The sequence below is a fragment of the Chenopodium album genome, chromosome 1 (genome assembly GCF_948465745.1).
Source record: "Chenopodium album chromosome 1, dcCheAlbu1.1, whole genome shotgun sequence".
Taxonomy (NCBI): domain Eukaryota; kingdom Viridiplantae; phylum Streptophyta; class Magnoliopsida; order Caryophyllales; family Amaranthaceae; genus Chenopodium; species Chenopodium album.
In genome coordinates this window covers 88,566,945-88,592,169 of record NC_137834.1, presented here as the reverse complement: position 1 = coordinate 88,592,169, position 25,225 = coordinate 88,566,945, and the positions used below count along the sequence as shown (strand labels likewise).

At 35.7% G+C, this 25,225-nt stretch overlaps 6 protein-coding genes across 8 annotated transcripts; 4 read left to right on the top strand and 2 right to left on the bottom strand.

Annotated features, from left to right (window-relative positions):
* The first annotated feature begins 95 nt into the window (after positions 1 to 95).
* On the top strand, positions 96 to 3,388 carry LOC145561962 (uncharacterized). Of its 2 annotated transcripts, XM_081622102.1 has the most exons (4): positions 96 to 317; positions 409 to 514; positions 974 to 1,185; positions 1,604 to 3,388. In XM_081622102.1, exons 1-4 carry the CDS (start codon positions 129 to 131, stop codon positions 2,996 to 2,998), a joined length of 1,902 nt encoding a protein of 633 aa, XP_081478228.1. In that variant the 5' UTR covers positions 96 to 128; the 3' UTR covers positions 2,999 to 3,388. The 2 variants fall into 2 exon arrangements, with proteins under 2 accessions (XP_081478228.1, XP_081478235.1); XM_081622109.1 differs by lacking the exon at positions 96 to 317 and having other exon boundaries at positions 457 to 514; positions 1,057 to 1,185.
* LOC145561991 (NAD(P)H-quinone oxidoreductase subunit O, chloroplastic-like) lies at positions 3,380 to 5,482 on the bottom strand. The gene is made up of 6 exons (XM_081622140.1): positions 5,153 to 5,482; positions 4,773 to 4,828; positions 4,609 to 4,674; positions 4,459 to 4,500; positions 3,908 to 3,967; positions 3,380 to 3,834 (listed from the first exon to the last, which is right to left on the bottom strand). The coding sequence occupies exons 1-6, from the start codon at positions 5,355 to 5,357 to the stop codon at positions 3,805 to 3,807; spliced, it is 459 nt and encodes a 152-aa protein (XP_081478266.1). The 5' UTR covers positions 5,358 to 5,482; the 3' UTR covers positions 3,380 to 3,804.
* Positions 5,483 to 5,869: 387 nt separating this feature from the next.
* On the top strand, positions 5,870 to 8,302 carry LOC145561975 (ABC transporter I family member 10-like). Its single transcript, XM_081622119.1, has 6 exons — positions 5,870 to 6,003; positions 6,159 to 6,330; positions 6,857 to 6,943; positions 7,531 to 7,656; positions 7,752 to 7,874; positions 7,962 to 8,302. The coding sequence occupies exons 1-6, from the start codon at positions 5,930 to 5,932 to the stop codon at positions 8,169 to 8,171; spliced, it is 792 nt and encodes a 263-aa protein (XP_081478245.1). The 5' UTR covers positions 5,870 to 5,929; the 3' UTR covers positions 8,172 to 8,302.
* Positions 8,303 to 8,324: 22 nt separating this feature from the next.
* On the bottom strand, positions 8,325 to 11,762 carry LOC145561984 (large ribosomal subunit protein uL10c-like). The gene is made up of 2 exons (XM_081622130.1): positions 10,995 to 11,762; positions 8,325 to 8,699 (listed from the first exon to the last, which is right to left on the bottom strand). The coding sequence occupies exon 1, from the start codon at positions 11,718 to 11,720 to the stop codon at positions 11,013 to 11,015; it is 708 nt and encodes a 235-aa protein (XP_081478256.1). The 5' UTR covers positions 11,721 to 11,762; the 3' UTR covers positions 8,325 to 8,699; positions 10,995 to 11,012.
* A 1,174-nt stretch (positions 11,763 to 12,936) lies between these two features.
* Positions 12,937 to 19,277, top strand: LOC145561927 (GDP-mannose transporter GONST1-like). 2 transcript variants are annotated; one of them, XM_081622063.1, is made up of 10 exons: positions 12,937 to 13,036; positions 13,477 to 13,548; positions 15,135 to 15,363; positions 15,517 to 15,656; positions 15,740 to 15,869; positions 16,558 to 16,656; positions 17,702 to 17,856; positions 18,081 to 18,197; positions 18,569 to 18,666; positions 18,752 to 19,277. In XM_081622063.1, the coding sequence occupies exons 2-10, from the start codon at positions 13,538 to 13,540 to the stop codon at positions 18,811 to 18,813; spliced, it is 1,041 nt and encodes a 346-aa protein (XP_081478189.1). In that variant the 5' UTR covers positions 12,937 to 13,036; positions 13,477 to 13,537; the 3' UTR covers positions 18,814 to 19,277. The 2 variants fall into 2 exon arrangements, with proteins under 2 accessions (XP_081478189.1, XP_081478198.1); XM_081622072.1 differs by having other exon boundaries at positions 12,976 to 13,036; positions 13,471 to 13,548.
* Positions 19,278 to 20,163: 886 nt separating this feature from the next.
* Positions 20,164 to 24,796, top strand: LOC145561952 (putative gamma-secretase subunit PEN-2). The gene is made up of 2 exons (XM_081622092.1): positions 20,164 to 20,470; positions 24,264 to 24,796. Exons 1-2 carry the CDS (start codon positions 20,188 to 20,190, stop codon positions 24,422 to 24,424), a joined length of 444 nt encoding a protein of 147 aa, XP_081478218.1. The 5' UTR covers positions 20,164 to 20,187; the 3' UTR covers positions 24,425 to 24,796.
* Positions 24,797 to 25,225: the final 429 nt, after the last annotated feature.

The following is a 25,225-nucleotide window of genomic DNA, read 5'->3' as shown; positions in this document are numbered from 1 at the left end:
AAGCAAGCCTCTTTTTCTCTCTCCTCTTTCCCCCAATTTCCGCCATTTATAGGGTTTCTTTCACCTTCAATTTCAAACCCCTTTTCACAAAATCAAATACTCAGAAAGTAAATTAATCAAATTACAAGATGCCAATCGAAATGCCAAGAGGATTACCTTTTTCTGTAGATACATGGACCCCTTCTTCCAAATTTAAACGCCACCATTTTCTCACTCATGCTCATAAAGATCATTGTTCTGGGATTACCTCTCATTCTTCTTCCCCAATTTACTCTACTCGTCTCACTAAATCTCTAATTCTTTGCTACTATCCTCAGGTTTTTCTCCCCTTTTCAATTTTTTTGTTGTAATTTATTAATTTGTTTGTTATAGTTTAATTGATTGTTATTTTGTGATTTCTTTTTGCAGGTTGATGAATCGTTGTTTGTGAAAATTGAAGTGGGACAATCCCTAATTGTTGATGACATTGATGGGTCTTTCACTGTTACTGCTTTTGATGCTAATCACTGCCCTGGTATTTGATTTTATCCTTTTTTTTTTAAATTGAATTTTGCTGGGGTTTTGTTGATCTTTCACATTGATTTGGGTAGTTCATATTGTGTATTCAATTTGTTGTACACTTTTTTGGTTGTAGAAAGGCGAAAATTTGAGCTTGTTTTGAATAATTTATAAGGTTTTTGTTGATTCAAATGATTGATTAGGAACACATTTTATTGCTTTATATGTCTATAAATTGGGTTAACCGATTAGTGGATCATGATTAGCAATTTAACTCCCTTAAAAAGAGAAGTTGTTGACTTGTTGGAACAATCTTCTATTAGAGTAGCAAAAACAGATTTGAGCTATAAAGATGGATGAATTAAGATGGATGAATTTCATCTTCTCACCATAGTTTAATATGTTTACGCTATCCGGTTACAGCTCGGGAAGCTTATTTGAGAGATTATATCTGATGTGAACTTTTGGAATTCAGGGGCTGTGATGTTTTTGTTTGAAGGCAATTTTGGCAATATTCTTCATACTGGTGACTGCAGACTCACTCCTGATTGTCTGCAGAACTTGCCAGAGAAGTATATCGCCAGAAAAGGGAAGAAGCACAGTTGTCAGCTTGATTTTGTTTTCCTTGACTGTACATTTGGCAAAAGTCTTATGAACATCCCAAGCAGACAATCTGCCCTTCAGCAGGTAAATCTGCAGGCTGACTTTTTTTTCTTTTTTCTTTTTGTTGAGCCTATAATTGTCAGTGTTCTGTATAAGTTTAAGTGTTTGTATTTTGTAAGCTTAAATCGAAACAATTTCATGGATTGTGATGCATGTAGAGGATATAGTTGCCACAGGATCTTGTTGGGTTACTATCTTCATTGATTAGCTGAACTTCTCTGGTCCAAGAAGTGTTTGTATCAGAATGATTATCTGTCCATCTCAGAGTGATTTTCCTTTTTACCTGTTTAGTGTTTTTAATCTGTGTGCATTAAACGCCCATTCTCATATATTCGTATGTCATCTTTCCCCTTAGTTGTTTGTGCATTGGCATATTAGCCCTAGATGTTGATATATACTTAGGTTTTATTTCTTACCTGTCTGCATTAATGTTACGAAATAGGTTATTAATTGTATATGGAAACATCCTGATGCCCCAACAGTATACCTCACCTGTAATGTTCTTGGCCAAGAAGAGGTACTTGATCAAGTTGTTCAAACGTTTGGGTCCAAGATATATGTCGATAAAGCCAAGCACCCAGACTTTTACCAAGCTTTGGAACTTATAGCTCCGCAAATCCTTTCTGTGGATCCTACTTCCCGTTTCCATTTGTTTGAAGGTTTTCCAAAACTGTACGAGAAGGCAAAGAAGAAAATATTGGAGGCTTGTGAAAATATGCAGCCCGAGCCTCTCATAATACGACCTTCAGCACAATGGTATGCAATGGAAGAAACCGAACTTACAGTTACAGAAAGGAAAATTGTAGAAAGATCAAACCTTCCAGTGAAGGATCAGTTTGGTGTCTGGCATATTTGCTACTCTATGCACTCCTCCAGACAAGAATTGGAGTGGGCTTTGGAACTTCTTTCTCCTAAAAATGTAGTTTCTACAACTCCTGAGTGCCGAGCTTTGGAGCTGGATTATGTTAAAAAGCACTGCTTTAGCTCTCGAGCTTCTGATGATCGTTTTTGGAAGGTTCTAGGCATGAACATGGAAGCTTCGCTGAAGGTGTCAGATGTGTTGGTAGAAAGTAGTGGATCCGCTTCTGCTGTGGTGAAAACTAATGCAGCTTCTGAAGAACTTGAGCTGCAATTGCCAAAGGCATTGAATAACCAGGACTCTCTCTTAAATTTGCCTCCTCTGAACAAGAAGCCTCCAATAACCTTATTTGGACGAGCAAGACTTGGTTATCATTCTTGCATCTTGGCTGAAGAAATGAAAACTACGACTGTAGAAGAGAGGAAGCAAAATCCCTTATTAGATAGTAAATGTGAGGGTTCACTCTCATCCCCTCTTCTTGCCAAAAATATCCCCCACTGTCCCTTATTTGACCATGAAAAGCTCCCCAGAGATGCATGCAGCAGTACTAGTGTAGTACATGTCAGCAAACATGAACAAGTGGAACATAATCTACTATATTCTGACGACAAGGAGAATATAGTTGAGAAGCCTAATGAGAACACTATAGAGGTGGTAGATGCTGCCTGTGTAGAAAATAGTAAATACGAAGAGGTGGAACATAATTTACTATATACAGATGACAAGGAAAATACAGTTGAGAAGCCTAATGAGAACAAAGAAGTAATAGATCCTGATACTAAATCTGATATGAATAGAAGGGATGCAAAACTTTGTAAATCTGCTTCATATTCTTATGTTCGATCATCAGCAGGGTACAGTGACAATTTCCGGAAGCTTTATAGGTCTATGAATGTACCAGTGCCTCAACCTCTTCCTTCTTTGGTTGAGCTTATGAACTCTTGCAAACGTCCCAAAAGACAAGTTGAGATTAGCTAATATTCCATCAATGCAGGATTTTTGCTTCATTATGACATTATTACTGTTATGCTTCTGTTCAAGACTTCAAGTACTTGATGGATTTGCGAAGAACAGAAAGGGATGAGCCGGATGACCAATTCAGAAAAGGTGCAGATTACTGCTTACATATTAATGTGTCATCTCACCAAGGTTGCTTGGTCTAGTGATTGGATCCCTACATTGGGAGTTTGAAGTCTTAAGTTTGACCCTGCCACCAGGACGGGTTCATGAGCTGGGGATTTCCTTTATTCAGCTTCCCCATTCTTGAGGGCAACGTATGCAAATCTGAGTGAGTTGATTTGTGAGAGTTCTTGTCCAGTAGGTTCCATATTTATATATATATATATAAAAAAAAAGAAGAAAAAAAAAGGAAGTCATCTCAAATGCATTGCTAAATAGGGGTTTTGTACAAAATTATTCAAAATTTTATGAGACTAGAAAGTTACAGAGAGCAATTGTCTTATTTCTGAAGTACATTATGTACGGGATGTTGTAAGATTTTTTTTAATATATTGATCAAATGAGAGTTGTCTCTCTCTGTATCATGAAATTAATTACATTCCAAATTTAAGTTGATGGGAGTAAAATCTGAAGATTCCATTGTTCTGCAACTGCTTCAGGCACCGGCTTCATGAGAATGAGCACAAGGCGGGGTAGACTAATAGAATACACTCTTACAGTATGCATACCAGAACATTATAGCCGTAACCTACATTGATTGATAAACGAAAATTGTGCCTTAAAAGTGACTGGTATGAATGTATGATAGTTCTTGAGCATCTGAATCACATCCTTTTGTAGTTGAGTTTATCAGACTGCAAATAAATGTAAGCTGTCAGAAGTTGAAACACTGAAACATGTAGAATTTGTGTATATACTCTGTATTACCATAATAAGCATATCTGTTGGAAGCCAAGCAGGTGATGTGGGAACTCCAACCCAGGAAACCTGCAAATTCAGCAAAATTCAATATCTTTTTAGCCATCTACTATTGGATCAGCTGGTGAAATGAGAATGAATATTGCACCTAAAGTAAATCAGTTTATGATCCTTATTATTATAGCCGGAATTACAATCTTGCTATTATATGTGAAGAAAAAGCCTGCTCGCTTCAACTTACTAAGATCAGTTGTTAGCAGTAAACATAATTTTTAATAAACACACACATTTGATCAGTAAAAATTTGTCCTTCATAAAGAAATCTCCAATGAACCAATGAAGCTTTGATCTGAATACTTATGATCTGTAAAATTCTGACAAAAACTCTCAGTGAAGCTTTGATCTGTTTTGTAATCAACAGAAGTCAGTTCTTATATGCAAAAATCAGTTTATTTCCATATCATCAATTCATTTTAGTTAAAAATACAGAAAGAAAAGGGCCAATAGGTAAATGGTATGCAATATGCAGTATTAACAGGCTTCAGAATTGGTTTACTTACAAGTGCATACTCTCCTGTCTCAAAAATGCGTATATCCAGGACCTGCATTACGAAGTTTAAAATCATGAGTTTTTTTTTCTTCTTTTTTTTCTGCATTACAAACTTCATAGTTTCCTCGAATAAAGCTATAGTCCTGTGGTAAGGTTTTACCTCTCCACGGTCTTCATAAATGTAGTCCAGCCCTTTATAGTATGGCGGATGTCCAACTGATAGATACTGATCATTTGCAGAGCTCGAACATGTTAGATATACACACACACACACACACAATTTTCTGGTGAAACTCTAATTTCTTAGGAGAGAGAGTTACTCACATTGATACTATTAAGGTACTTCTCCTTGTCCACCCTTACAATCTGACCTTTCTTCACTGTCCAAACCAATCATACAAAACCAAGTCAATCAGCCAAATTCTATACCAATTAATCACTACATTGATGATTATCAAACATAATATAAAAGTACTAATAAACTTGTACACATATACAATATATTATTCAATAAGCCCCCTTACTAGTCTTACAACTTCATGGCCTATAATCTAATGAGATGAGCCAACTCGCGAGCTAAACTATTTCAAACTCTATAATGAGAGGCTTGCTTGAGTAGCACCCCTAGCTTTACATAGCTAACTGAAGAAAAGAAAGAAGTGATTTTCATGCCAATAAAATTGAAGAATATAAGAAACACTCACTTGAATATACAGGCTTTTGGGGCCTTTTAGGGGGAGGCTGATCATTAGAGCTTTCTTTAGTTTTGGTCTCAGTGAGCTTCTGTCCACCATCAGCTTCAGCTCTAACACATAGCCGACGTCGAAAAGGGATACTTCTTGTGGTCTTAGGGAAAGAAGAGAAGCAAGAGAAAGCTTGGGGGTTTGAGAGAGTTGTTGAGAAAGCCATGAGTGAAAGAGGAACAGAGTTTTGAAGGCTAAAAAGGCCACTCTTTATGGTTGTTCTTGTACATTTCAGATAAGAAATGGAAATAATAGTGAAATTTTTGATGAAATAATGTGAGGCTTTCTTCTAAGTTCTATCTTAAATCTCCTAAGGGCCACATTTCAAAGACAAAACTAGTTGATTTGGCACTTTCTGTTAGATGGCAAGTTGTTTGTAGTGCATTTAGACATTTAGTCCAAGGTTAGTATTAGCTAGTATTAACAATTACTCAAAAAAAAAAAAAAAAAAAAAAAAAACTCATTCCGTTTTATAATAATTGCAACACTTTGATTTATATATATGCAATGACAACTTTGACCATAAATATATATACTAATCTAATAATTTACATACAACATATGTTTTTTTATATATTGGTAAAGAATATTTAACTTAAGCATATAAACCGTGTAAAAGTCAAATTTTTACGATTATTTTGAAATGGAGGGAGTAGTATATAATCAGCATTTATTCAACAAGATTTCATATAAAATAGAGTTCCTTCAACTGAGGTTGGTAAAAACAGCCATCCTCAAATGAATTTGCCCATTCTCCTGCGCACCCCAGCACCTGCCCTTCCTCCTCTCAAGTGTACAGCATCTATCTCTAGGTTCATCTCTCTCCCTAATAATCTTCTCTTTCAGTCAGGCATTTCATCGAACACTTTATGTGCACTCACTAAGAGAATGTTCCCTTTGTTTTCTGTTTGATACTACTGTTTCTGATTTTTGATGGGTTGTTTGATTTACATTCTTTTTATTACAGAAACGTAAGTACTGATCAATATGCTATATGGGGTCAAAACTTGAATTTTTCCATCAAAACCAAGCAAGGTGGAACCTTGCCAATCCTTAAGAATTGCTCAATTCAGATACCTTCTGGCCAATTATGGATGCTTCTTGGACCTAATGGGTGTGGAAAATCTACCCTTCTGAAGGTGAATTATCAATCTTTATTGCTGTTTGTTTTTTTCTTTGGAATCTCTGAAATGTACCAGATTTTCTGGGTTTGTTGTTTATGATTGATTTACTGGGTTCTTATATGAAGTATATGGTATGCAATTATTGGATTAAGGACAGATGGAAGTAGCCAAGTTTATCGAACTATAGTACGAATAAGGTTGCGTATATCTGAACTTTCTTGCCCTGTCCCAGCTTATGAGCTTAGGGAGGGAGCTCTTCTTTAGTGTGTTGGGGTAGTGTTGATATTGGATTATTGGGTTTCTAGCTTATTGTTTAAGGTTATTATAGGTTCATATTTTTTGTTGCAAAGATGAGGTTCAGCAAGTTAATTGGAAGTAGCTATGACCTATGTGTTATTGTAGGGGATAAGGTTGTGTACAAATGACCTGAGTTGCCCGTCAAAGGCGATAGAGTAGGCAATGGGGTAGTGTAGTTCATGTTGCTGTTGAACATTGGATTAAGCCTAAGAATATGTGGTTTTGATTGGTTATATTGGTGCAGATATTGGCTGGCCTCTTGAAAACAACTGATGGGAGTGTTTATGTTAAGAAGCCGAAAAGCTTTGTCTTTCAGAACCCAGATCATCAGGTCAGTTGTAGCAAGCTTCTTTGATTTGAAAAATGTAATCATATTCGGGTTTGATTTTGTTGCTGCATTTGTCTGAGTTTTTTTGTAAGTTTGCTTTGTATCAAAGTGACCATATAAAGTTGTGTGCTTCAGTTTGCTACTCTTAATAATGTGAAAATCTTAGCCATGCTACTAGGAAAGTACCAATGTCTGGTCTCTAGACATCTGAATATGGTATACAGTACTAGAATTTGGACCAAAAAGTGACTTGACAGATTGTATTTTGATGGTAAAAAACTCAGATCACTGATCTTTTATACGTGGTAAAGAAAATGAAAATGGCGTCTTAGAGAATGTTATGCATGTGAGAAAAGAGTTGATGTATTGACATTCTTCTCATATGTTGTGCGCGCACAAGAATATATGGAATGTGATGCACACTTTTTTTCTGATTCTTGAGCATTTGATGGTATAAAAATGTAAACTAACTGCTTGGGTTATTATCAAACCAGAAAATGAAAGGTTAATCCAATAGATCAATTTTCTTGCCAGCTTGAGCAGTCTATGTACTTGTTTATCTTGTGTAAAGGTTAAGTCATCTTTGACAGGTAGTGATGCCTACTGTGGAAGCTGATGTTGGATTTGGTCTTGGTAAATTTGATTTGACCTACGAAGAAGTTAAATCAAGAGTTGCGAAAGCTTTGGATGCTGTGGGCATGTCCGAATATTCACAAGTAGGTCTTATACCATAACGTAATGTCAAAGCATATGCCTTGACTTCATGGCTGATGCATAATACAAGTATATTTTTTTTATTGGATTTTGCTAGAGGCCAGTTCAAACTCTTAGTGGTGGACAGAAACAGAGGGTTGCAATTGCAGGAGCATTAGCTGAAGCATGCAAAGTACTGTTGTTGGACGAGCTCACAACATTTCTGGATGAAAGCGATCAGGTATTATATTTCAAGTGATTGTTCTTTCTGCATTGAAGAAAACAAATTTTGGTCATGTACTTGACAATGATGCTTTCTCAATGATAGATTGGAGTTGTAAAAGCAGTGAAGAATTCCTTGACAAGCTCAGGAGAAGTAACGGCATTGTGGGTAACCCATCGTTTGGAAGAGCTTGAATATGCAGATGGTGCAGTATACATGGAAGATGGGAGAGTGGTGATGGATGGCGATCCTTCTTCAATCTTGGATTTTATTAATAGACAGCAAGCCTTGTACATTAATCAAATAAATTCCTGATTGACACTCCGTACATGTTAGATTGATTGTGTTGTAGACTTGCAGTAGTGTTGTCCGTCTAATATCTATTATGTTTTGCTACTGGTTTTAACAAATGTATTGCACATATTCTTTTGAGAACAAAAAAGATGATTTTTCATATTAACAAATAACATGTCCCAAACTAAAACTTTCATTCTTGACAAAAATCAGTTAAGCAAGCAACAAGATAGGGTGAAACCAAAAAATGTGAACCCTGAAAGCTAACTGCAATACAAAGTATGAGAGGCCAGAGCTGCCATCTTATCACCTGGTATAATTTTGAGAAAAAAAAAGTTGCGAAAAACTCCATAGTTGAGGCTACTAATCTTATATCAACCCCTCATTATCGGAAAAGAATGATCAGAACCTAAAATTATACAGTACAAAACTTCAGTTGCTTTTCTCAGACAGGCTGTCTATCCAGTAGTTGGGATCACTGATTTGCAATGCTGCTAAGGCGCTGAGTATAGACCCTCCTTGGTCCTCACCAAAGCTTTTCTTCACCACCTGATCATGCACAGAATTCTCCAAAATCATAAATAATGCAAGAGTATATGGTGCCATAAAACTTTCTCATATATATACACATATGCAAGAAAGCAAACATTTATACATATATGTACATTACCCCACAAGTACATGGCTGACAATAAGTTATCAGATGCATCTAAAATTCTAAGCGAATTACAAAAGAAAAAGGTGAAGCCTAACAAAACAGTTTAAACTCTATGTAAAACACACACACACACACAGAACGAAATTGTGATGAAGATTAAAATCATGCATGTGAATATTATTGTTATTGGTGAATTCAGATGGTCTGGCACAATCATAGAAAACAAAACATAAGGGGCACAAATTGAATTGAAGGATCTCTGTTGAAGGCAATGGATCTTGAGATCAACTGAGAAGCAAAAAAGGAAAACGTTACGATAATGCATCACTAATTGATTGATTCTAACCCAAACTTTTAAGCTTTTATCTAATGCAGCTTCCCAATCAAAACAATTGGATATTCATCAGATTAGTTGCATTGCTAACTAAATGCATTGCTAACTAAATTGAATTATACAAGTTGGAACAAACAAACAAACAGCCATCATAATTGACCAATAAGATCATACAATCAATCAATCAAAGCCTTAATCCCAAAAGTGGGGTCGGCTAACATGAACCAAATTTGATTATTCCGTGTAGTCATCAACATAAATCTTTCTCCTCCATCCCTTACGATCCAAAACTTCATCCTCACGTAAATCCATGCACTTCATATCCTTCCTCACTCCTTCCAACCAAGTCATCTTTGGTCTCCCTCTTCCTCGTTTAATCCCTCCATGGTCCCACTCTTCCACTCTTCGCACCGGTGCACCAATAAGATCATACAAAGAAGGAAATTCTCAAAGAATTAGGTGCACGTGCACCAGCAATCTAAGAACAAATCCAGACCTTATGCAGCAAATAGAAGAGTCATTGTCACATTGAGCTTGCTCACAAATTCACAATCCGGTGAAGTCTAGCTCAAGCAATGTAGTTTGCTCCTACAGCTACTCAGTGTTGAACAAAGCACTAGGCCACTAGACATCTTCCTAGCTCTTCTCTATGTCTTACTTCACAAAAAAAATATCCTAATGCACTATGCAACCAGATTGGGCTATACTAAACAAGGCAGTTTTTGCTCAAACTATGTATTGCTGTCAGATGGGATTACAAACATATTGAATAATCAAGATCAAGCTATAAAATTCCATAAAATAAAAGCTGTTTACTAAAGGATCTCCGAAATTGATTGCTGAAATAGAAGTACTCGGTTACATCAGTGCACAACTGAAAGCACAAACAGAAAGGATTTGCTAGTGTCAAAGAGAGAAAATTCAAGGAGACATAACTGAGTTATGAGGCACTTCGAGTTCTTGGCATTCCAACAAATTAATCAAGAGTTGCAACTTCAACTAGTAATTATATCTAAGAGAGGTATAAACTTATACAAGTAGAAAAAATCACCCAATCATAGTACTAAGAAACATAATTGGCATTAGGACAGGACTACATGGGACAAACACCCAAAATTACAAAAGTTGATCCCAAAATCAGGCAACAGATAGTGGCACACATGACATTACCTGTCAATCCATAAGGTGAGGCATCTTACACAGGTACAAACTAGAAGTTTAGACAGCACTCAAAGTCAAAAGCTATAACTCAGGTTGAGCAATTTAAATTCAAATTGCTACACAATGGAGAGTCAACATCACAATGCAGGACGGAATCTGCTTATATGATGTTCATTGTTTGATACAACTTTTTAACAAATTAACAAGAGTCTATCCTCCTACAGGCAATACAAAACCAATTTCCGATCCTCAAATACTAGCTACTCATAGTTGCAGGTTACATGCTGAAGGTAATGCTGATCTCATCCTTTGATCATCAATCAACTCCAAAGTAGTGGGGTAAATAACCAAAGATATAGGTTCTGGCAGAAACATTCCCATAGATACAAAGATTAGTAACAACAACTAAAGCCAAGAGCTTAGCACTTTGCATTCATTTGACAATACTTGCACCCTTTTTACATGCATATACAGTAAAGCAAAACCCCTGAAAATGGTGATTTGTCCATATAGCCAGCAACATTGTTCAATATTCATTAAATCACATTACCACTCATCAATCAATACTTCCCTTTTGTCTTGATCCCCATCAACATTGCCATAATATCAACTCTATGTTCATCCCTAATCTCAAATGTCATCAAAATACACTAAATTATGACAAAAAGATCACTATAACAAGAAATCATACCTCAATTGACGCTCTACATCATTGAGTAGGGCTCTCACTCACATCCTTAGCATCAGCAGGAGCATCAGCCGCATCCACATTACCGGAATCCTCAGCACAAAACCCTTCCAACACCGCCATCAAAGTCGAAGACGGTCCGAAAAGTGACCCGAGAACCATCCCATTAGCCTCCATCTTAGAAGGGGTACTCTGAAAAACCTCCAAATCCAAATGCCCATAAAGCTGACCACCAACAACAGCCCCAGGAAAATCATTAAACTCCATTTTCCCTTCTTTAACAGCAGATTTCACACCCCCTAAAACGGGACCCACAGCATCTTCCTTCTTAACAAAGAGCAGGGAATTCATCCCCTTCATACAACTCCCCAAAGCCTCAAATTGGGTCCCAGAAAAAGCCTTGGAAACAAGAGAATTCTTGACAAAAACAAGCTTAGCAGCAGAAGGGTCAGAAGAAAGAGGGGTTTTAAGGGGTTTGAATTTGTTGGCAGAGAAGCCATGGCAAGGGAAAGGGGAGACAAAGTAAGAATCTTGGAGGTGGGTTTTTAGGGTTTTGATTGCTCGGAGTTTTTGGTGGAGTTTGGGTTTTGGGAGGGGTTTGTATGGGACCCACTTTGCGAAGTGCCGGAGTTGGTGGTGGTTGAAATGGGTTAGGGTTTGGTGGGTGAGTTGGGTAGTGGTGGTGGAGATGGTGGCTCTCATGGTGGAGAGAGAAAGTTGCAGTCTCATGCTGTTGTAGAGAGAGAAAACAAAGAGGTCCTCTGTTTTCAGTGTTTAATTAGATCTGATGATAATAAAATTGCTAATTATAAAAAAATAAATAAATAAACCAAATTAGTTCTAGATCAATTATTTTTAAAAAAGTTTTTTGATTAGTAAGAACAATTCACTAAAACGAATTATTATTGCCAAAATAAGGATTTTTTTTTGGGTAAATGAAGGTTTTCTATGTAATTAGTACAACTGTACATTAGTAACTTTCACAAGTCAATTTTGAGCTTTAATTTGAGTAATAATTATCTCTAAATGTGTGTCAATGAGAGTAATTTATAATTAATAAAGGGATTTGGGATTATGAACTGATTTGGCTAGTGTAGTCATTGAACTGTTAATGAGAAACTTGGTGATTGTTTCGTGAAACATTTATCTTTGAGAAAACTAAAATGTACCTGTGTTAATGCACGGGATATAAATGTAAGTGAAAATTATGTTAGAAGCTAGGAAGCATGAGTACTCAATTACTCATGGTACCCGTACCAAGCACGCGATACACACATTAATCCTTATGAGTATCAAGATTTATTTTATTTATTTTTTTCATCTCATTTGAATAACAAAGTAAATTATTTTTTCAAATATCATTGAAAATGTCATATAATTTTACTCTTAAAACATATTATAATAATTAATTAACCAAACCCATACCCTCTATGTTTAAACTAGAAAATCACATATTAGTCTCATATGCGTATCCAATTTCGAACTTCTTTAAGTCGAAAGTTACAGTCAAATTTTTGTTAGAGGATATACAAGTAAACGTTTAGCCTTTGTACCCCTTAGGGCCTTAGGTTTTGATGCTTTACAATTTGGTCTACATTAGGTTAGTAGTAAAATGAAATCATGGTTGTGCATTTAGTGTTTGGGTCGTTCTAAACCATAATCATCTTTTAACAAATTACTAGCCATACAATCATTCTACATCACATCTCATCTCGCAACTCAAAAGCTTGTAATTATTTTTACCATTTCATCTTTTTAGAATTTCAACATAACATCAGCGTGACTTAAAACGCCGATTTAAAATAAAATAATAAATAAAATTGAATGAATGATGGGAAGGATTCAAATTATGGACTACCTAATCAAATTAATTTGCATTGACTACTAACAAGTACACTAGTACTAGTATTTATTGCTATTATAATTATTGCTATTAAACAATTCCCTTATACTTTAGGAAAAATAAAAATGCGAAGAACTTTTCTCCATGGAAGGAGATATTTGAGCAAGGCCTAAATCTAGGCAAACTTCAACATGCAAAAGTGGTAGGAGCAATCACAATTCACACTCTTTTGGACTCTTTTCATTTCCCAAGCAAATTTTAATTATTTTCATATTATTATTCAAATTCAATGCCAACAAATGCTTATTGACCAACCCATCATTGGACCTTTTCCCCGCATAAAATTATCAAACACTTGACAACCAAATTCCAATTTTAAATACATCTTCTTTCTTCTCATCACTTTCTTCTTCTTCCTATGTTCAAACCTTCCAAGTTCCAACTGATAAAGAATACCCAACTCAAAATTCAATCTTTATGCCCCAAATTGTAGCCTGGTTTCTTTAAGTTTCTCTCAAATCTAGCCTAGTTTTGAAGGATTTGTTATTAATTCCTTAGAAATAGTGTCTTTCAGTGGAAATTTGCAAATGTACTGACTTGTTTTAGCTGATATAATTCTGGGTTTTCATTTGCAAGATTCAGACTTTTGTGGGCATGTTGGATTTTCCTTCTATATAAGCAGCTTTGAGCTTTTTTGGCCCAAATGGGTTCTGGGTAATATTTCTTTCCTTATTTTTGTTGAGTTCTTTTGGAAATTATTGATTATAATTGTGTTTGTTTCTGTAATTCAATTTGTGGACTGTTCTTTATTTCCTTTTTAGGTTTTGATTGTAGGAAGGTTTTTAATTGATGCAATTGTATGATTGAAGGGTAGTTATTGAGAAATTTTTTGTTCACCTTTTGTATTAACTGCTTTATTGGGTAGGTTTTTGTCACATTTGTACTGTTGTATTTGGCTTTGTAACAATGGATTATGATATCTTGTGATTAACTGCTTTAGTTACTTGAATTTGCATATAGAAATGGCCGCTATTGTTGATTGGTTGTAAAATTAGAGTTTGAAGTAATAATTAGTGGTTTGATTTCACCCTTTGTCTAAATTAATCACAAAAGGCGAAAGATTAAGGGGCCGCGGAGGGCAGGAGGGGGTGGGGTTGATAAGGTGACCTTTTGAGACTCTCTTTCAGTTTATGATGTTTTGCTGGTGAAGTTCTGAATTTGGTTGGTACTCAATTTGACAAGTCCTTTATTTTTTTTCTCCAATAATGAAACCCTTATCTGGTCTGGTAAACCAAATTCTTTGTGTTTCCAGATATCTGGATTCAGTTACGCTGCAAAGATAAATTATGAGTAGTGATTCCCCAGCACTTTCGCATCAGGGTTTATGGCTTTGACTTGATTAATCCTGTTTGCATTGTTTGGATGATCTTTGTTTACAATTTTGTTCTTTGTAACATTGCAAGCAGCCTTTTTAGCTTCGTTTCCCTGGGCCCTGGTTACAGGAGCTCATACTCTTAAGTGCAATTTATTTATAGAAACCAAAAGATTTGGTTGCTATTACCAGGCTGGCATAGCTATGATGATGGATTTACTACTCATCAAGTTTGAACTTTTTTAATAGAATCAGAAGTGCCCAAAGGGCTGTCAATCACAAAAGAGAATATTCACTGGGAGATATGGGTAGAAAACTTTGGTATAAACCTCTGTAATTCAGATTCCAGAACTGAGTCAACCCAAACTCTAGATGATCTCCTTGTGGCCCTCGGTTATGAAACTGTTGAACCGCTCTCTGGTCCTGTCGAAAGATAATTTTCAAACCTAGAAATATGGGCTGAGCTAGTAGTCACCTCAGAAGCATACCTTCTTCATTCTATTGCCAGTGTCGGCCTTTATCTTAGAGTGAGGTTAGAGGGAGAGAAGGGTTTGAAATACATGACCGTACGGTCCTTAGCCTATTTTTCCATCTGTGGACATCTTGTTATTCTTAGTAAATTGCATGTGTCATGAATATTCTATGAATCTTGAATTTTGAGAAAATGAGTTATTCCCTTATAAACTAAGCAGGAACCTGCACTATTATGTTTCTGTCTATAGTGATCATTTTTCTAACACTCTATTTATTTTTTTTATTTGTTCATCTATCTTATCTAATTTTCCTCATCTTCTACAGTTCTACATAGGATTCCAAGAGTTTCATTAGTTTTTAATGAATTTCAGTGAAGACATCTCCAAGCTCTTTAGCTTTAAGACTGAAGTATCTCTGAACTAAACTGTCAATTCTGTGTTTATTCTTGTGCCAGGCCATTTTTGTCTACAAGGCCTTCTGACAACGAAAATGATGTGGAAAATGGTATCTCGGGAAGAGAAAAAGATAAAGCTTTGCGGACTAGCAGATCGATTAAGATACCTAACCCGGCCTTACTCTCTGGGGCAGCTTACTGCATTTCGTCCTGCAGCATGATACTCATTAATAAACTTGTCTTGTCCAGCTATGACTTCGATGCCGGTATATCTTTAATGCTGTACCAGGTAATTTAATTTATTTTTGTGCTCCTATTAGTTTGTTAACTAGCCATCTTTATAAGCTTGGGAGATCTCATTTATGAATTTACAATAGAGTTCAAAGCAGTGACTTTGCATATTTCTCTGCAAAAGCTTATGGGTTTTTTGTTTTCATTGCAGAATTTTGTTTCTGTACTTATCGTGTCTACATTGTCCATTTTGGGTGTTGTAACTACAGAGCCGCTAACATGGAAGCTAATTAAGGTCTGGATACCTGTGAACATTATCTTTGTTGGGATGCTCATTACAAGCATGTTCAGGTGAGTAAGAAGCAATCTCCTCTAGTCAGTGACAGAATACAGTGCATTTCCCCATCTTCAAGTTGAAAACTGTCTTATTGCAGCTTGAGATACATTAATGTTGCGATGGTTACAGTCCTCAAGAATGTCACCAATGTAATGACTGCAGTTGGTGAGATGTATCTCTTCCAGAAACATCATGATAATAGAGTCTGGGCTGCTCTATTTTTGATGGTATATCTCAAATCTGAAAATTTGTTCAGCTTCTATGTTTCTTTACATTTTGAAACTTAATCATTATTTTTAACTTTTTTCGGCAAACTATCATTCCTTTCTGCTGAGATCCCTGGCCTTGTTATGTGTTCTTCAAAGTAGATTTAATCAAATCCCAAACATATTTGGTTTATCATTTAGTCAAATTAGCTCCTGATACATCTTCTAAAAAATTTGAGATTTATATGAATCATATAGTGTTATTGTAAAGCTCTTGTTTGGAACTTTTAGTTTCAATTTCGCTCTGCCTACTCTTATCTACTATTCTACTGTGGTTTATTAGTGTTTGACATGGCTCATGATTGTGTGGTCAAGTTGGATGAATCAGCAATTGAGACCTCTTTAGAGTGATAGAGGGCTAGGAAACTCGAGTGTGATGAGGATTAGTAAACTCTATACACATTGCCCTTTCAGAGAATAGGGATACCTTTCTTGTCCGGAGAGGCAGAGACCATGGGTTTCCCTCTGTTTTTGTTCGAAGTGTGCAAGGTGTTTGGATGTGTCTGGGTAACATATTGCTCAACTAATTAGCTTTTACAAATGGATTTAGGGTTGATTAACATTACTTTGTACTCCATATTACCAATTGATATATTGTTATATTAGTTTTTTTTTATCTTTTGGAGATTAAACGTTTGTCTTTCTGCAGATTATTTCAGCCATTTGTGGAGGAATCACTGATTTAACCTTCAACGCTGTTGGTTATACATGGCAATTTATCAACTGTTTTCTAACTGCTTCATATTCTGTGAGTTCAATACTCCGTATCATTGTTATTTCACAATTTGCTTGTGGTGCATTTCATTGTGCATATTCAAGTAATGTCTTATTCTCTCTCTAGTAAATCATCTTCTTTTCTGATTTTTGTTTGGTTCATTTATTACACCTTATCCTTATAGTGGCATTCTGAAAATTCACCCAAAAAAAAAAAAAAAAATTGCCATTGCTTGTTTTCAATGTCATAGCTTCTTATAACCACCTTCTTTCCAGCAGTCTTAAGTAGCAAATTATGAGGTAGATGCTTATGGTGAGGGAAAATGATTTTTTCTAAAGAACTTGAAGCTTTTTGCATAAATCAATGTAGAGCTTTTTAAAAGGCTGTAATCAAGAACTATAAGCATAAACCTTGGGATTTCTTCTACACTCCAAGCAAAATGATCTATATTTTGTAGAGTGTAAAATAATTTTTCTTTTGGTTTGACCCACATTTTGCTTACACATTCCTCATATCAAGACTGTCAAGGGACAATTGGTTGTAAGCTCTAGAATTGACTTCACCTGGGCAACTAGGCTATTTTTCATCTTGTGCCATTTCTTTTGTAGTTACAATCTAGTGAATACTGGCTGCTGCTACTCAATAAAGCTTTTTATGCCAATATATTCGTCACAATTTGGGCCATGATAGAGAACTCGTGCTCTTATCATTGATGACATTGTTTCAACTACCAAAGTTGTTGAAGGGAAGTCAACAAAGTGACAAACTATTTCTCATAGTTCATGCACATGCTGACACGGCTCATGTCGAGAGTCAAGATTGCCCTAGAACAAGTATGAAGTAGTTGTTAGTTTTAAAAATGACTCCACCTGTGCCACTCTAATATTGCTCCTCTTAGTATATATAATCTGATTATATGTATGTCTTGTACATCATTTGTAGCTGAAATATAGTGAATAATGCTGGTCACTGCACCTCATTAATGCTTCTACTTTGCCCTGTATATTTTGGGTGTTATGCTCAATGCTTTTGTCAAAATTTGAGTATCAATCAAGCATTCATTTGTGCTTTGTTACAGTTGACATTACGGCGTGTCATGGACACAGCAAAGCAAGTCACTCGATCAGGAAATTTGAATGAGTTTACGATGGTCTTGTTAAATAACACTCTCTCAATCCCTTTGGGTGTCCTGCTTATTTTCATATTCAAGGAGGTGGACTATTTATATGAAACGTAAGTTATCTATTGCCTATACAATGTATATGCTGATGATTTTATGTCAGTTTTTTTTTCCTCCCTTCAAATTAAATGGAGATCTGTTGGCATATACTCTCTATATAGTCAACTTCTGAATTAATTTGTGTATGATCATCTGTAATTTTTCATTTCGCAAGAGTACCTGTAGAAGGGGCACTGTTTTGTTGTGGTTCTAACTCTTCTTTGGATGCTACTGACAGCCCACTTCTTAAGTTGCCGAGTTTTTGGTTGGTTATGACACTAAGTGGATTTCTCGGTCTGGCTATCAGCTTCACTTCTATGTGGTTTCTTCATCAAACAGGGGCTACAACATACAGGTAAGCTGCATTCTTCATATATTCTCATTGGAGACCAATCTAGTGAACTTTTAACTGTACTCGTTTACTAGGATAAGTCAATGTTGCTTAGAGGTGGAATCGATGGGGTAACTAGAAGTAATAGATGGATCGTTTAGAACATGAAGAAATAAATTGGAAAATACATGGATCGTTTAGAACATGAAGAAATAAATTGGAAAATACATGATAGTTTTCTTATGATAGTCTTGTTATATTCTTTCATGAAACCTTGTGCTTCACAATCAATTTATTATCCTGAAGCTTTTCTTGGAATCACCATGAGAATTATATACAGGCTAAAATGATTTTAATGGTTTTTGCTTAATGGTTGATGTTGCTGCAATTTACAGTCTTGTTGGTTCTCTCAACAAAATCCCTCTCTCGGTTGCTGGAATAGTTTTGTTCCATGTTCCTACCAGCTTGCAGAATTCTACTAGCATTCTATTTGGTAAGGAGACTCCCCTTAGGAAACGATGTAGCAATTATGTTTTTCTAACTTGTTGACGAGTTCTTTCTGCCTTCTTGATATGTAGGTCTTATAGCTGGGGTATTTTTCGCTCGAGCTAAGCTAAAGGAAAAATCTCAGTCTGGATAGTTGAAACCTCAATTCACTTGTGTGCCCAATGGTGGAAAGTTTCATGTTCACAAAATTCCTGCTTTGTTGATTGGATTGGTTCTTGTATCTTGCGCAATGAGTTGAGCAGTCTTTAGAGAGGAAAAACACGAAAATGGAGCATGTTTATTTGTACAGGACAACTGAACTTCCATATGAAGAAAAATGGTTGCTTCGTTGATAGCTGGGATGCAATGCTCTTCCAGCGTACCAGTATAGTAAGACCAAAGGCATTTGTGCCCTGGCATCGAGCTTTTGCATCTTTAGCAAAGTATCTACAAGTTATTCCTTTCTGATTCTTGTTCCAATTAATCCTTTGGTATTTTTGGTACAAAGGAAATTTGTAAACAAAATATTAGGTGAGGGTCCAAGACCTATTTGAATGTAATCACAAGCTGAACTATATAAAAGGAAAATGCAAAGTTGATATGTTCTTAGTTTGAAAACCTCTTCTCACATTTTGCTTTCAATATCTAAAATATTGATTATTATTTTCTCTCCTTAAAAAAATTTACTACTCTTTTTTGCATACTTGTGCTTGTGTAAATGCAAGTGTTTGATACTAGTACAAAAAATCATTGATATGCATATGCCCAAAGTAAGTGTGATGGCATAAGAACATGAAACACTTGCCTTTTCTTTTTCAATGACAATATTAGAATTAGGGGGGAAAAAGGCCAATCATCCTTTTTACCTTTGTTATTTTAAATGTCTAAGGGTATATGGGCATCTATAGATTTTTTTTTTAATTATATTTTTTTTTATAAATGTTGATACCATTTATTCAAATATTGTATGCTTGTGAAAAGGCAAACATCCCTCAAACATAAAAGTTCAATTTGCTTTAAGTTTTGAATGTTTTAAAAAGTTCAACTCATTTTCATTTTATTTACATCACTTTCTGTTCCTCTTCCTCGTTTCGTATTTCTCTCATTTGTCTTTTATGCAAGCTCTAATGAGATTTTTTTTAAAACCAAATCTTCAATGAATGCTTTCAACAATCAATATCTTTGTTTTTATATGAATTATATTAATAGTTTAATATTTTCGCGTTGACATGAATCCACCATGATTCAAGGTGATTTTTTTCACCTATTCGAGTTATTATCTTTATAATTTTTCGACATTTTCCTTACATCCACACAACTTGTGTTAGTATATCCAAAACACTATACTCCCCCCTACATCCAACGAGCATTGCCAGCTAACCATCTACGTTAATACTAGTATACTTCATTAAACGTATGTAAAAGGTTTCGATCTGATATGACGCATTCTCCTTACCTATTCAGAGCTCACAGCCGTATAAATACATTATTGTAGTAATTAGTTGTTGATGTAAGGAAAAAAAGAAAAATGGAGAGATCAGGGGAAGGGGGTTCATCTTCATCAGTCTCAGGGGAATCAACTCTTCTTCCTCTCCAAAATCCCAACATCTCTGCCAATTTAACGGCAATTAGGAGACCTCGTTGGCCGACGATCGACGGACCAATTGGACTTTCTGAGGAAGAATCGATTGTATACGCTCGTCGCTTTTACAAGTTTGGATTTTTGCTTCTTCCTTGGCTTTGGGCTGTCAATTGCTTCTACTTTTGGCCTGTTCTTCGTCATTCTCACTCCTTCCCTTCTATTCGAAGATGTATGCATTCCCTCTCTCTCTCCTCAATTTTGTCAAGTTTTTCTTGGAATTTCATGAATTGGGTGTGTTTAATTTGATGAATTTTGTCATTTATGATCGATAAATTTTGATACCCATTTAATTTTGATGATTTAATGAACTGGGTTTGCGTGTGATTTTAGATTTGTTTAGTGAATTGTTGCATTTGTGAATTGTGATTGAGAATATTAGTAACCCATTTTAGTTCCATTGATTTCATGAACTGGGTTTGCTTATGATTTCAGTTTTCTGTAGTGCAATGTCCTCGCTACCTTTCTTCTAGCTCCATGTTCATAAATGGTAGCTTGAATTAGTCATTGTAATTGTAAATTAAGTATACTCATTTTTAATTTAGATGGTTTTATGAATTGGGTTTAGTTCAGCTTTGTGAAGAAATGTGCCCTAAATATTCATATTTTAATATGGATGTTATTTTCACATTTGATATTAGTCTGAGGAAACTTCGGACCGGTGATTTGATGTTAGGGTCAATACGGTGAAAGCTTGTGTTTGTGATACTGTGATCCTGCGTCCGATTATGTGATCATGTCGGAAATATGAGTATAGCTGAGCTCATTCATCAATGTAAATTTCAGGGCTAGTCAAACTAGGTTGAAATTGAAAATCTGAGTATAGCTGAGCTCATTCATGGTTTGGGTTATAGCTTTGAAGGGATTTACACAAATCTGTAAGATAATTTTTTGAAGGATATGAGAGCTCAGGGTTGTTATGAGAAGGTGAGAGTTAAGACAGCAAGTTCTTGGTCCAAGCTGTCATAATAACATCAATGATGGCTGGGATGTTAGTTGGATTCTTCTCAGTCATCATGCTTGAGCCTGTTTGTTCATCAATATGTTTTAATGTATAGCGATGTTAATTTCTAAATAAACCTAGCCGATAAGTAGCTTTGTCTGTTACTTCCGGCACGTATTACTTCTTGTTAGTACTGTCAAATTTCAAACCGAAACCGTTTAACTGTCCGAAACCGACTGACCCAAATGAGAACCGAACCGATTAAAAACCGATTTTGTAAAACCGAAAACCGACCCGGACCGTATTTAAGTAAACCCGAAACCGAACCGATCCGAATAATGTCAAACCGTATAAGAACGAACCCGTTAACAAACCGAACCAGTTCTAAACCGAACTGTAATCAAACCGAACCGAAAAGGAACCGAACCGTTTCTAACCCGAAACTGTTTCCAACCCGAAACCGTTTGAACCGAGGTAAAAACCGTTTACACCGAACCGTTAACAAACTGTAACCCGTTTGCACCGAACCGTTTATAAACCAAACCACTTACAAACCGAACGGTCTATAAATCAAACTGTAATTTCGACGTCACAATAACTCATCAAATCATGATTATGACACATCAATTAGTTGATTGAATAAGAAGCAGCTAATAATGTGATAGTAAAATAATAATAATTCATTAATACACTAAACTTTTATAATCTACGTTACTTCGTAATAAACTAGTAAGATCAGTATGACTAAACTTGAAATAACATGATATGTATTTTTGAAATCGATGAGAATTTGTATATAATATAATGCTTAATGCCTAAATATGAAATGATGAAGTCTCGCCTTGATATAAAACTTGTTAACCAGCGAAAGGTTAGCAAGTACTATGAAACTTCAAACCAAAATCGTTTAACTGCCCGAATCCAAACGACCCAATTAAAAACCGACTTTTTGAAATAAAAAACCGTTCCGAACCATAATTTAGTAAACGTGAAATGAAACTGATCCAAATAACGTTAAATCGTATAAAAGGCAAACCCGTTAACAAACCGAACCAAAATAAAACTGAACCGAAAAAGAATCGAACCGTTTCTAACTCGAAACCGTTTCCAACCCGAAACTGTTTGAACCGGTATAAAAACCGCTTACATCAAACCGTTAACAAACTGCAACCCGGTTGCACCGAACCGTTTACTTTCCAGACCATTTACAACCCGAACCGAATTAAAACCGCTCAAGAATAAACCAAAATCGAATCGAACCGATAACTATTTAAACCGAACCGAAACCGACCCGCGAGACACTTAAACCGATTTCAAACCGACCCGATTTAATACCGAACCGATTTCAAACCGAACCGAACCCGAACTGTCAAACCGTTTTGACAGTGCTACTTCTTGTTCTATTTATGGATTAAGAAATCTATAGATGTCATGCTGATAGAGCCTTGTGTGTATCATGGTTGTTAAGGAGCAACTAAATTCAGGATTTTGTTGCTGTTGTAGAGGAGGGCCTTCATGGGCTCATGGCCTGAACTTGGTGTCGGTGATAAAGAATGGTCATATAATGATTGGATCATAGGATATAACTGGTGTATGTATTATATTGTATGAGTTATGAGAGAGGGAGTTGAGTTTAAGTCGTTGCCTAAAAGGGTCAATGTATCACAACAGGGATTTAGTATTAGGCAGATGAGCCTGTTCCAGCATTTTTTCAATAAATAGTCATCTTTCCACTATAGAGTTCTGTACTTTTTGGGGCAGGGGCCTCCCTATGCATTGTAATCCATGCCTATACAAAGATCATGGGACTATTTCGTGAAGATGAGTCTGAGAAAGGTATCCCCCGCCGCACACAAATCAAAGAAAAGAGGGTCGAGGAGCAGAGAGGACTCATTCCTGGATGTTTTTCCTGTATTGAAAATTTCACTTTGCTGGATAATTCCCTTTCTTAATCCATCCTTTAAATGGTCATGATCTGTACTTGTGGAATTATGGTGATCCGATTATTGCTATGAGGATTAGATTCTAGGACACATTCAGCAAATGTTATGCTAATTGTGTAGGCTACTAAGGTTAAAGAGATTGAATCGCATTAGAGCAACTCCAAGGGCAAGCTAATTGCCAAATTAGCTTGCCATGCCACTTAGGATTGCAAAGCTATTCTTTCTTCTAGCTAATTCATACCACAATGGTTAGACTAATTAGCATTTATATTTTTCAGCTTTATTTTTTAAATAATTAGTATTTTATTAGAGACAATTAATTTCTAAGCTAATTAGCTTAGTTAAGCTAATTTGCTTGGCATTAGCTTGGCCAAGCTAATTATCAAAGTATCCTCCAATGGTTTGGCTATTAGCTTGAAAATTATTAAAATTGCAAGCTAGTCCCTAAAAACAACCATTGGAGTTTCTCTTACATGTTGCTAATTCTTCTAGGACCCAGAATTTCTTAAGATTTAGGATATACGCAAAAATATCCAGAGGCCTCAAGATGTAACTGGAGGAAGAAACCAAGTGATATGGTGACAGGGGAGCTCTAAAATAACTACATGCACCATCTACGCATCATTAATTTTATTTTATTTTTATTTTAAAAATCTTGTATTTTTCTGATTTAGTGTCGTTAGGCATGGATTTTATTGCTTGCTTCAAAGCATCTGTTCTGCCTCTCCCTGTTATTGCTGTATTGTGGCAGTTTTGCTATCTATGAGAAGTTAACTTTTTTCCAATGCCTATGGGGGAAAGAGGGTTAGTTCTTAATACAGAGTATTATTTTCGGTCCCCAACCATTATGCAATTGCTAGAAGTCATGCAACGAGTTCCTCCTGTGGAAACAGCACCTTTTTTTTTATAATTATTATTATTATTTTTTTTTAATGAAGAGCAATTGTACATTTTCCATATTATAAGAATTAAAGCTCACTGTTTTTCTTTCAATACAGCCTTCTCTGTTCCATAGTTATTGATGTTGCATCATTTCTCCAGGCTCATTTGCATTATTTAATAGCTCCTCTTTCCTGCAGATATTGTCGGATCAGCTATTGGGTGCTCAATTGCCACTGTACTGTTGTCTTCATGGGCATTAACATTTTCGATTGGAGGGGAACGCCTTTTTGGGTCAGTTTGGAACAAACTTGTTATGTACAACGTTGCTGATCAGTTAGGCTTAACAGGTTGGATGTAGCTGTGTCTCGGAATTTCTTCTGTTATGCGGATGATGTTGATAGCCCCCCTTTTTTCTGCTACAAAAGATGTTAGCACTCTGTGTTGAACCCTGTGTATATCGGGTATTCTTCTCCGCAAGTCTACTTTGTATGTGCTTTATCATGGTTATACGATAGCTAATTTTGTCATAGCCGTAAGGTTGAGCTGCATTGCCTCTTGACCTCTTGTTATTAGTAGTTATTGAAGTCTCTTCAGAATGTCTTCCCTGTATAAAAGAAGGGGCCAAAAACCCCACATTTTCGCCATTTTTTTTTAGTACGATGGAGATGATATGACATAAAAGACTAGTATTATGATATCAAAGAGAATGGAGTACTTCATTTCTCGTAAATTTTATGAGTTCCTTTAAAGTTAGAAGGCCAGAAGGGGGAATTCAGATAAACTAAATACAAAATAATTGGTTTATTATTTGTTTACATTTCAAACTAATCCCACAAACATAATTTTCCGTACTTTCTATATCTTTTTTCATTGTAACGTACTCCCTCCGTTTTTAAATACTTGCTCCATTTCTATTTTTTGCACTATTCATTTGTCCTACTTTGACTAATGTTTGTGATTTATACATAAGAAAAAATAGTCTTAAGGGTACCTATTGAAATCTTCTCAATGAATAGATTATTAATTTTCAATTGTTAAAATTTATACTTATTGATAATTAAAGATATTAGTGATCAAAAATTAACATCGGCATGCGTGTCCAAGAGAAATGGAGCAAGTATTTAAAAACAAAGGGAGTAGTTTTTTAAAGTTGCAAACT

Bases quoted from the DNA above. Each gene is read 5' to 3' on its own strand.
- LOC145561962 (XM_081622102.1), top strand. From the start codon at position 129: ATGCCAATCGAAATGCCAAGAGGATTACCTTTTTCTGTAGATACATGG. The intron at 318-408 runs GTTTTTCTCCCC...TTCTTTTTGCAG, and splicing joins TTCTTTGCTACTATCCTCAG to GTTGATGAATCGTTGTTTGT. The intron at 1,186-1,603 runs GTAAATCTGCAG...GTTACGAAATAG, and splicing joins GACAATCTGCCCTTCAGCAG to GTTATTAATTGTATATGGAA.
- LOC145561991 (XM_081622140.1), bottom strand. From the start codon at position 5,357: ATGGCTTTCTCAACAACTCTCTCAAACCCCCAAGCTTTCTCTTGCTTC. The intron at 4,829-5,152 runs GTGAGTGTTTCT...TGGTTTGGACAG, and splicing joins CCAAAAGCCTGTATATTCAA to TGAAGAAAGGTCAGATTGTA. The intron at 4,501-4,608 runs GTAAAACCTTAC...TTCGTAATGCAG, and splicing joins TTTATGAAGACCGTGGAGAG to GTCCTGGATATACGCATTTT.
- LOC145561975 (XM_081622119.1), top strand. From the start codon at position 5,930: ATGAATTTGCCCATTCTCCTGCGCACCCCAGCACCTGCCCTTCCTCCT. The intron at 6,944-7,530 runs GTCAGTTGTAGC...CATCTTTGACAG, and splicing joins TTCAGAACCCAGATCATCAG to GTAGTGATGCCTACTGTGGA. The intron at 7,875-7,961 runs GTATTATATTTC...TCTCAATGATAG, and splicing joins TTCTGGATGAAAGCGATCAG to ATTGGAGTTGTAAAAGCAGT.
- LOC145561984 (XM_081622130.1), bottom strand. From the start codon at position 11,720: ATGAGACTGCAACTTTCTCTCTCCACCATGAGAGCCACCATCTCCACC.
- LOC145561927 (XM_081622063.1), top strand. The intron at 15,364-15,516 runs GTAATTTAATTT...TTTTCATTGCAG, and splicing joins TATCTTTAATGCTGTACCAG to AATTTTGTTTCTGTACTTAT. The intron at 15,870-16,557 runs GTATATCTCAAA...GTCTTTCTGCAG, and splicing joins GGGCTGCTCTATTTTTGATG to ATTATTTCAGCCATTTGTGG.
- LOC145561952 (XM_081622092.1), top strand. From the start codon at position 20,188: ATGGAGAGATCAGGGGAAGGGGGTTCATCTTCATCAGTCTCAGGGGAA. The intron at 20,471-24,263 runs GTATGCATTCCC...TCTTTCCTGCAG, and splicing joins CTTCCCTTCTATTCGAAGAT to ATATTGTCGGATCAGCTATT.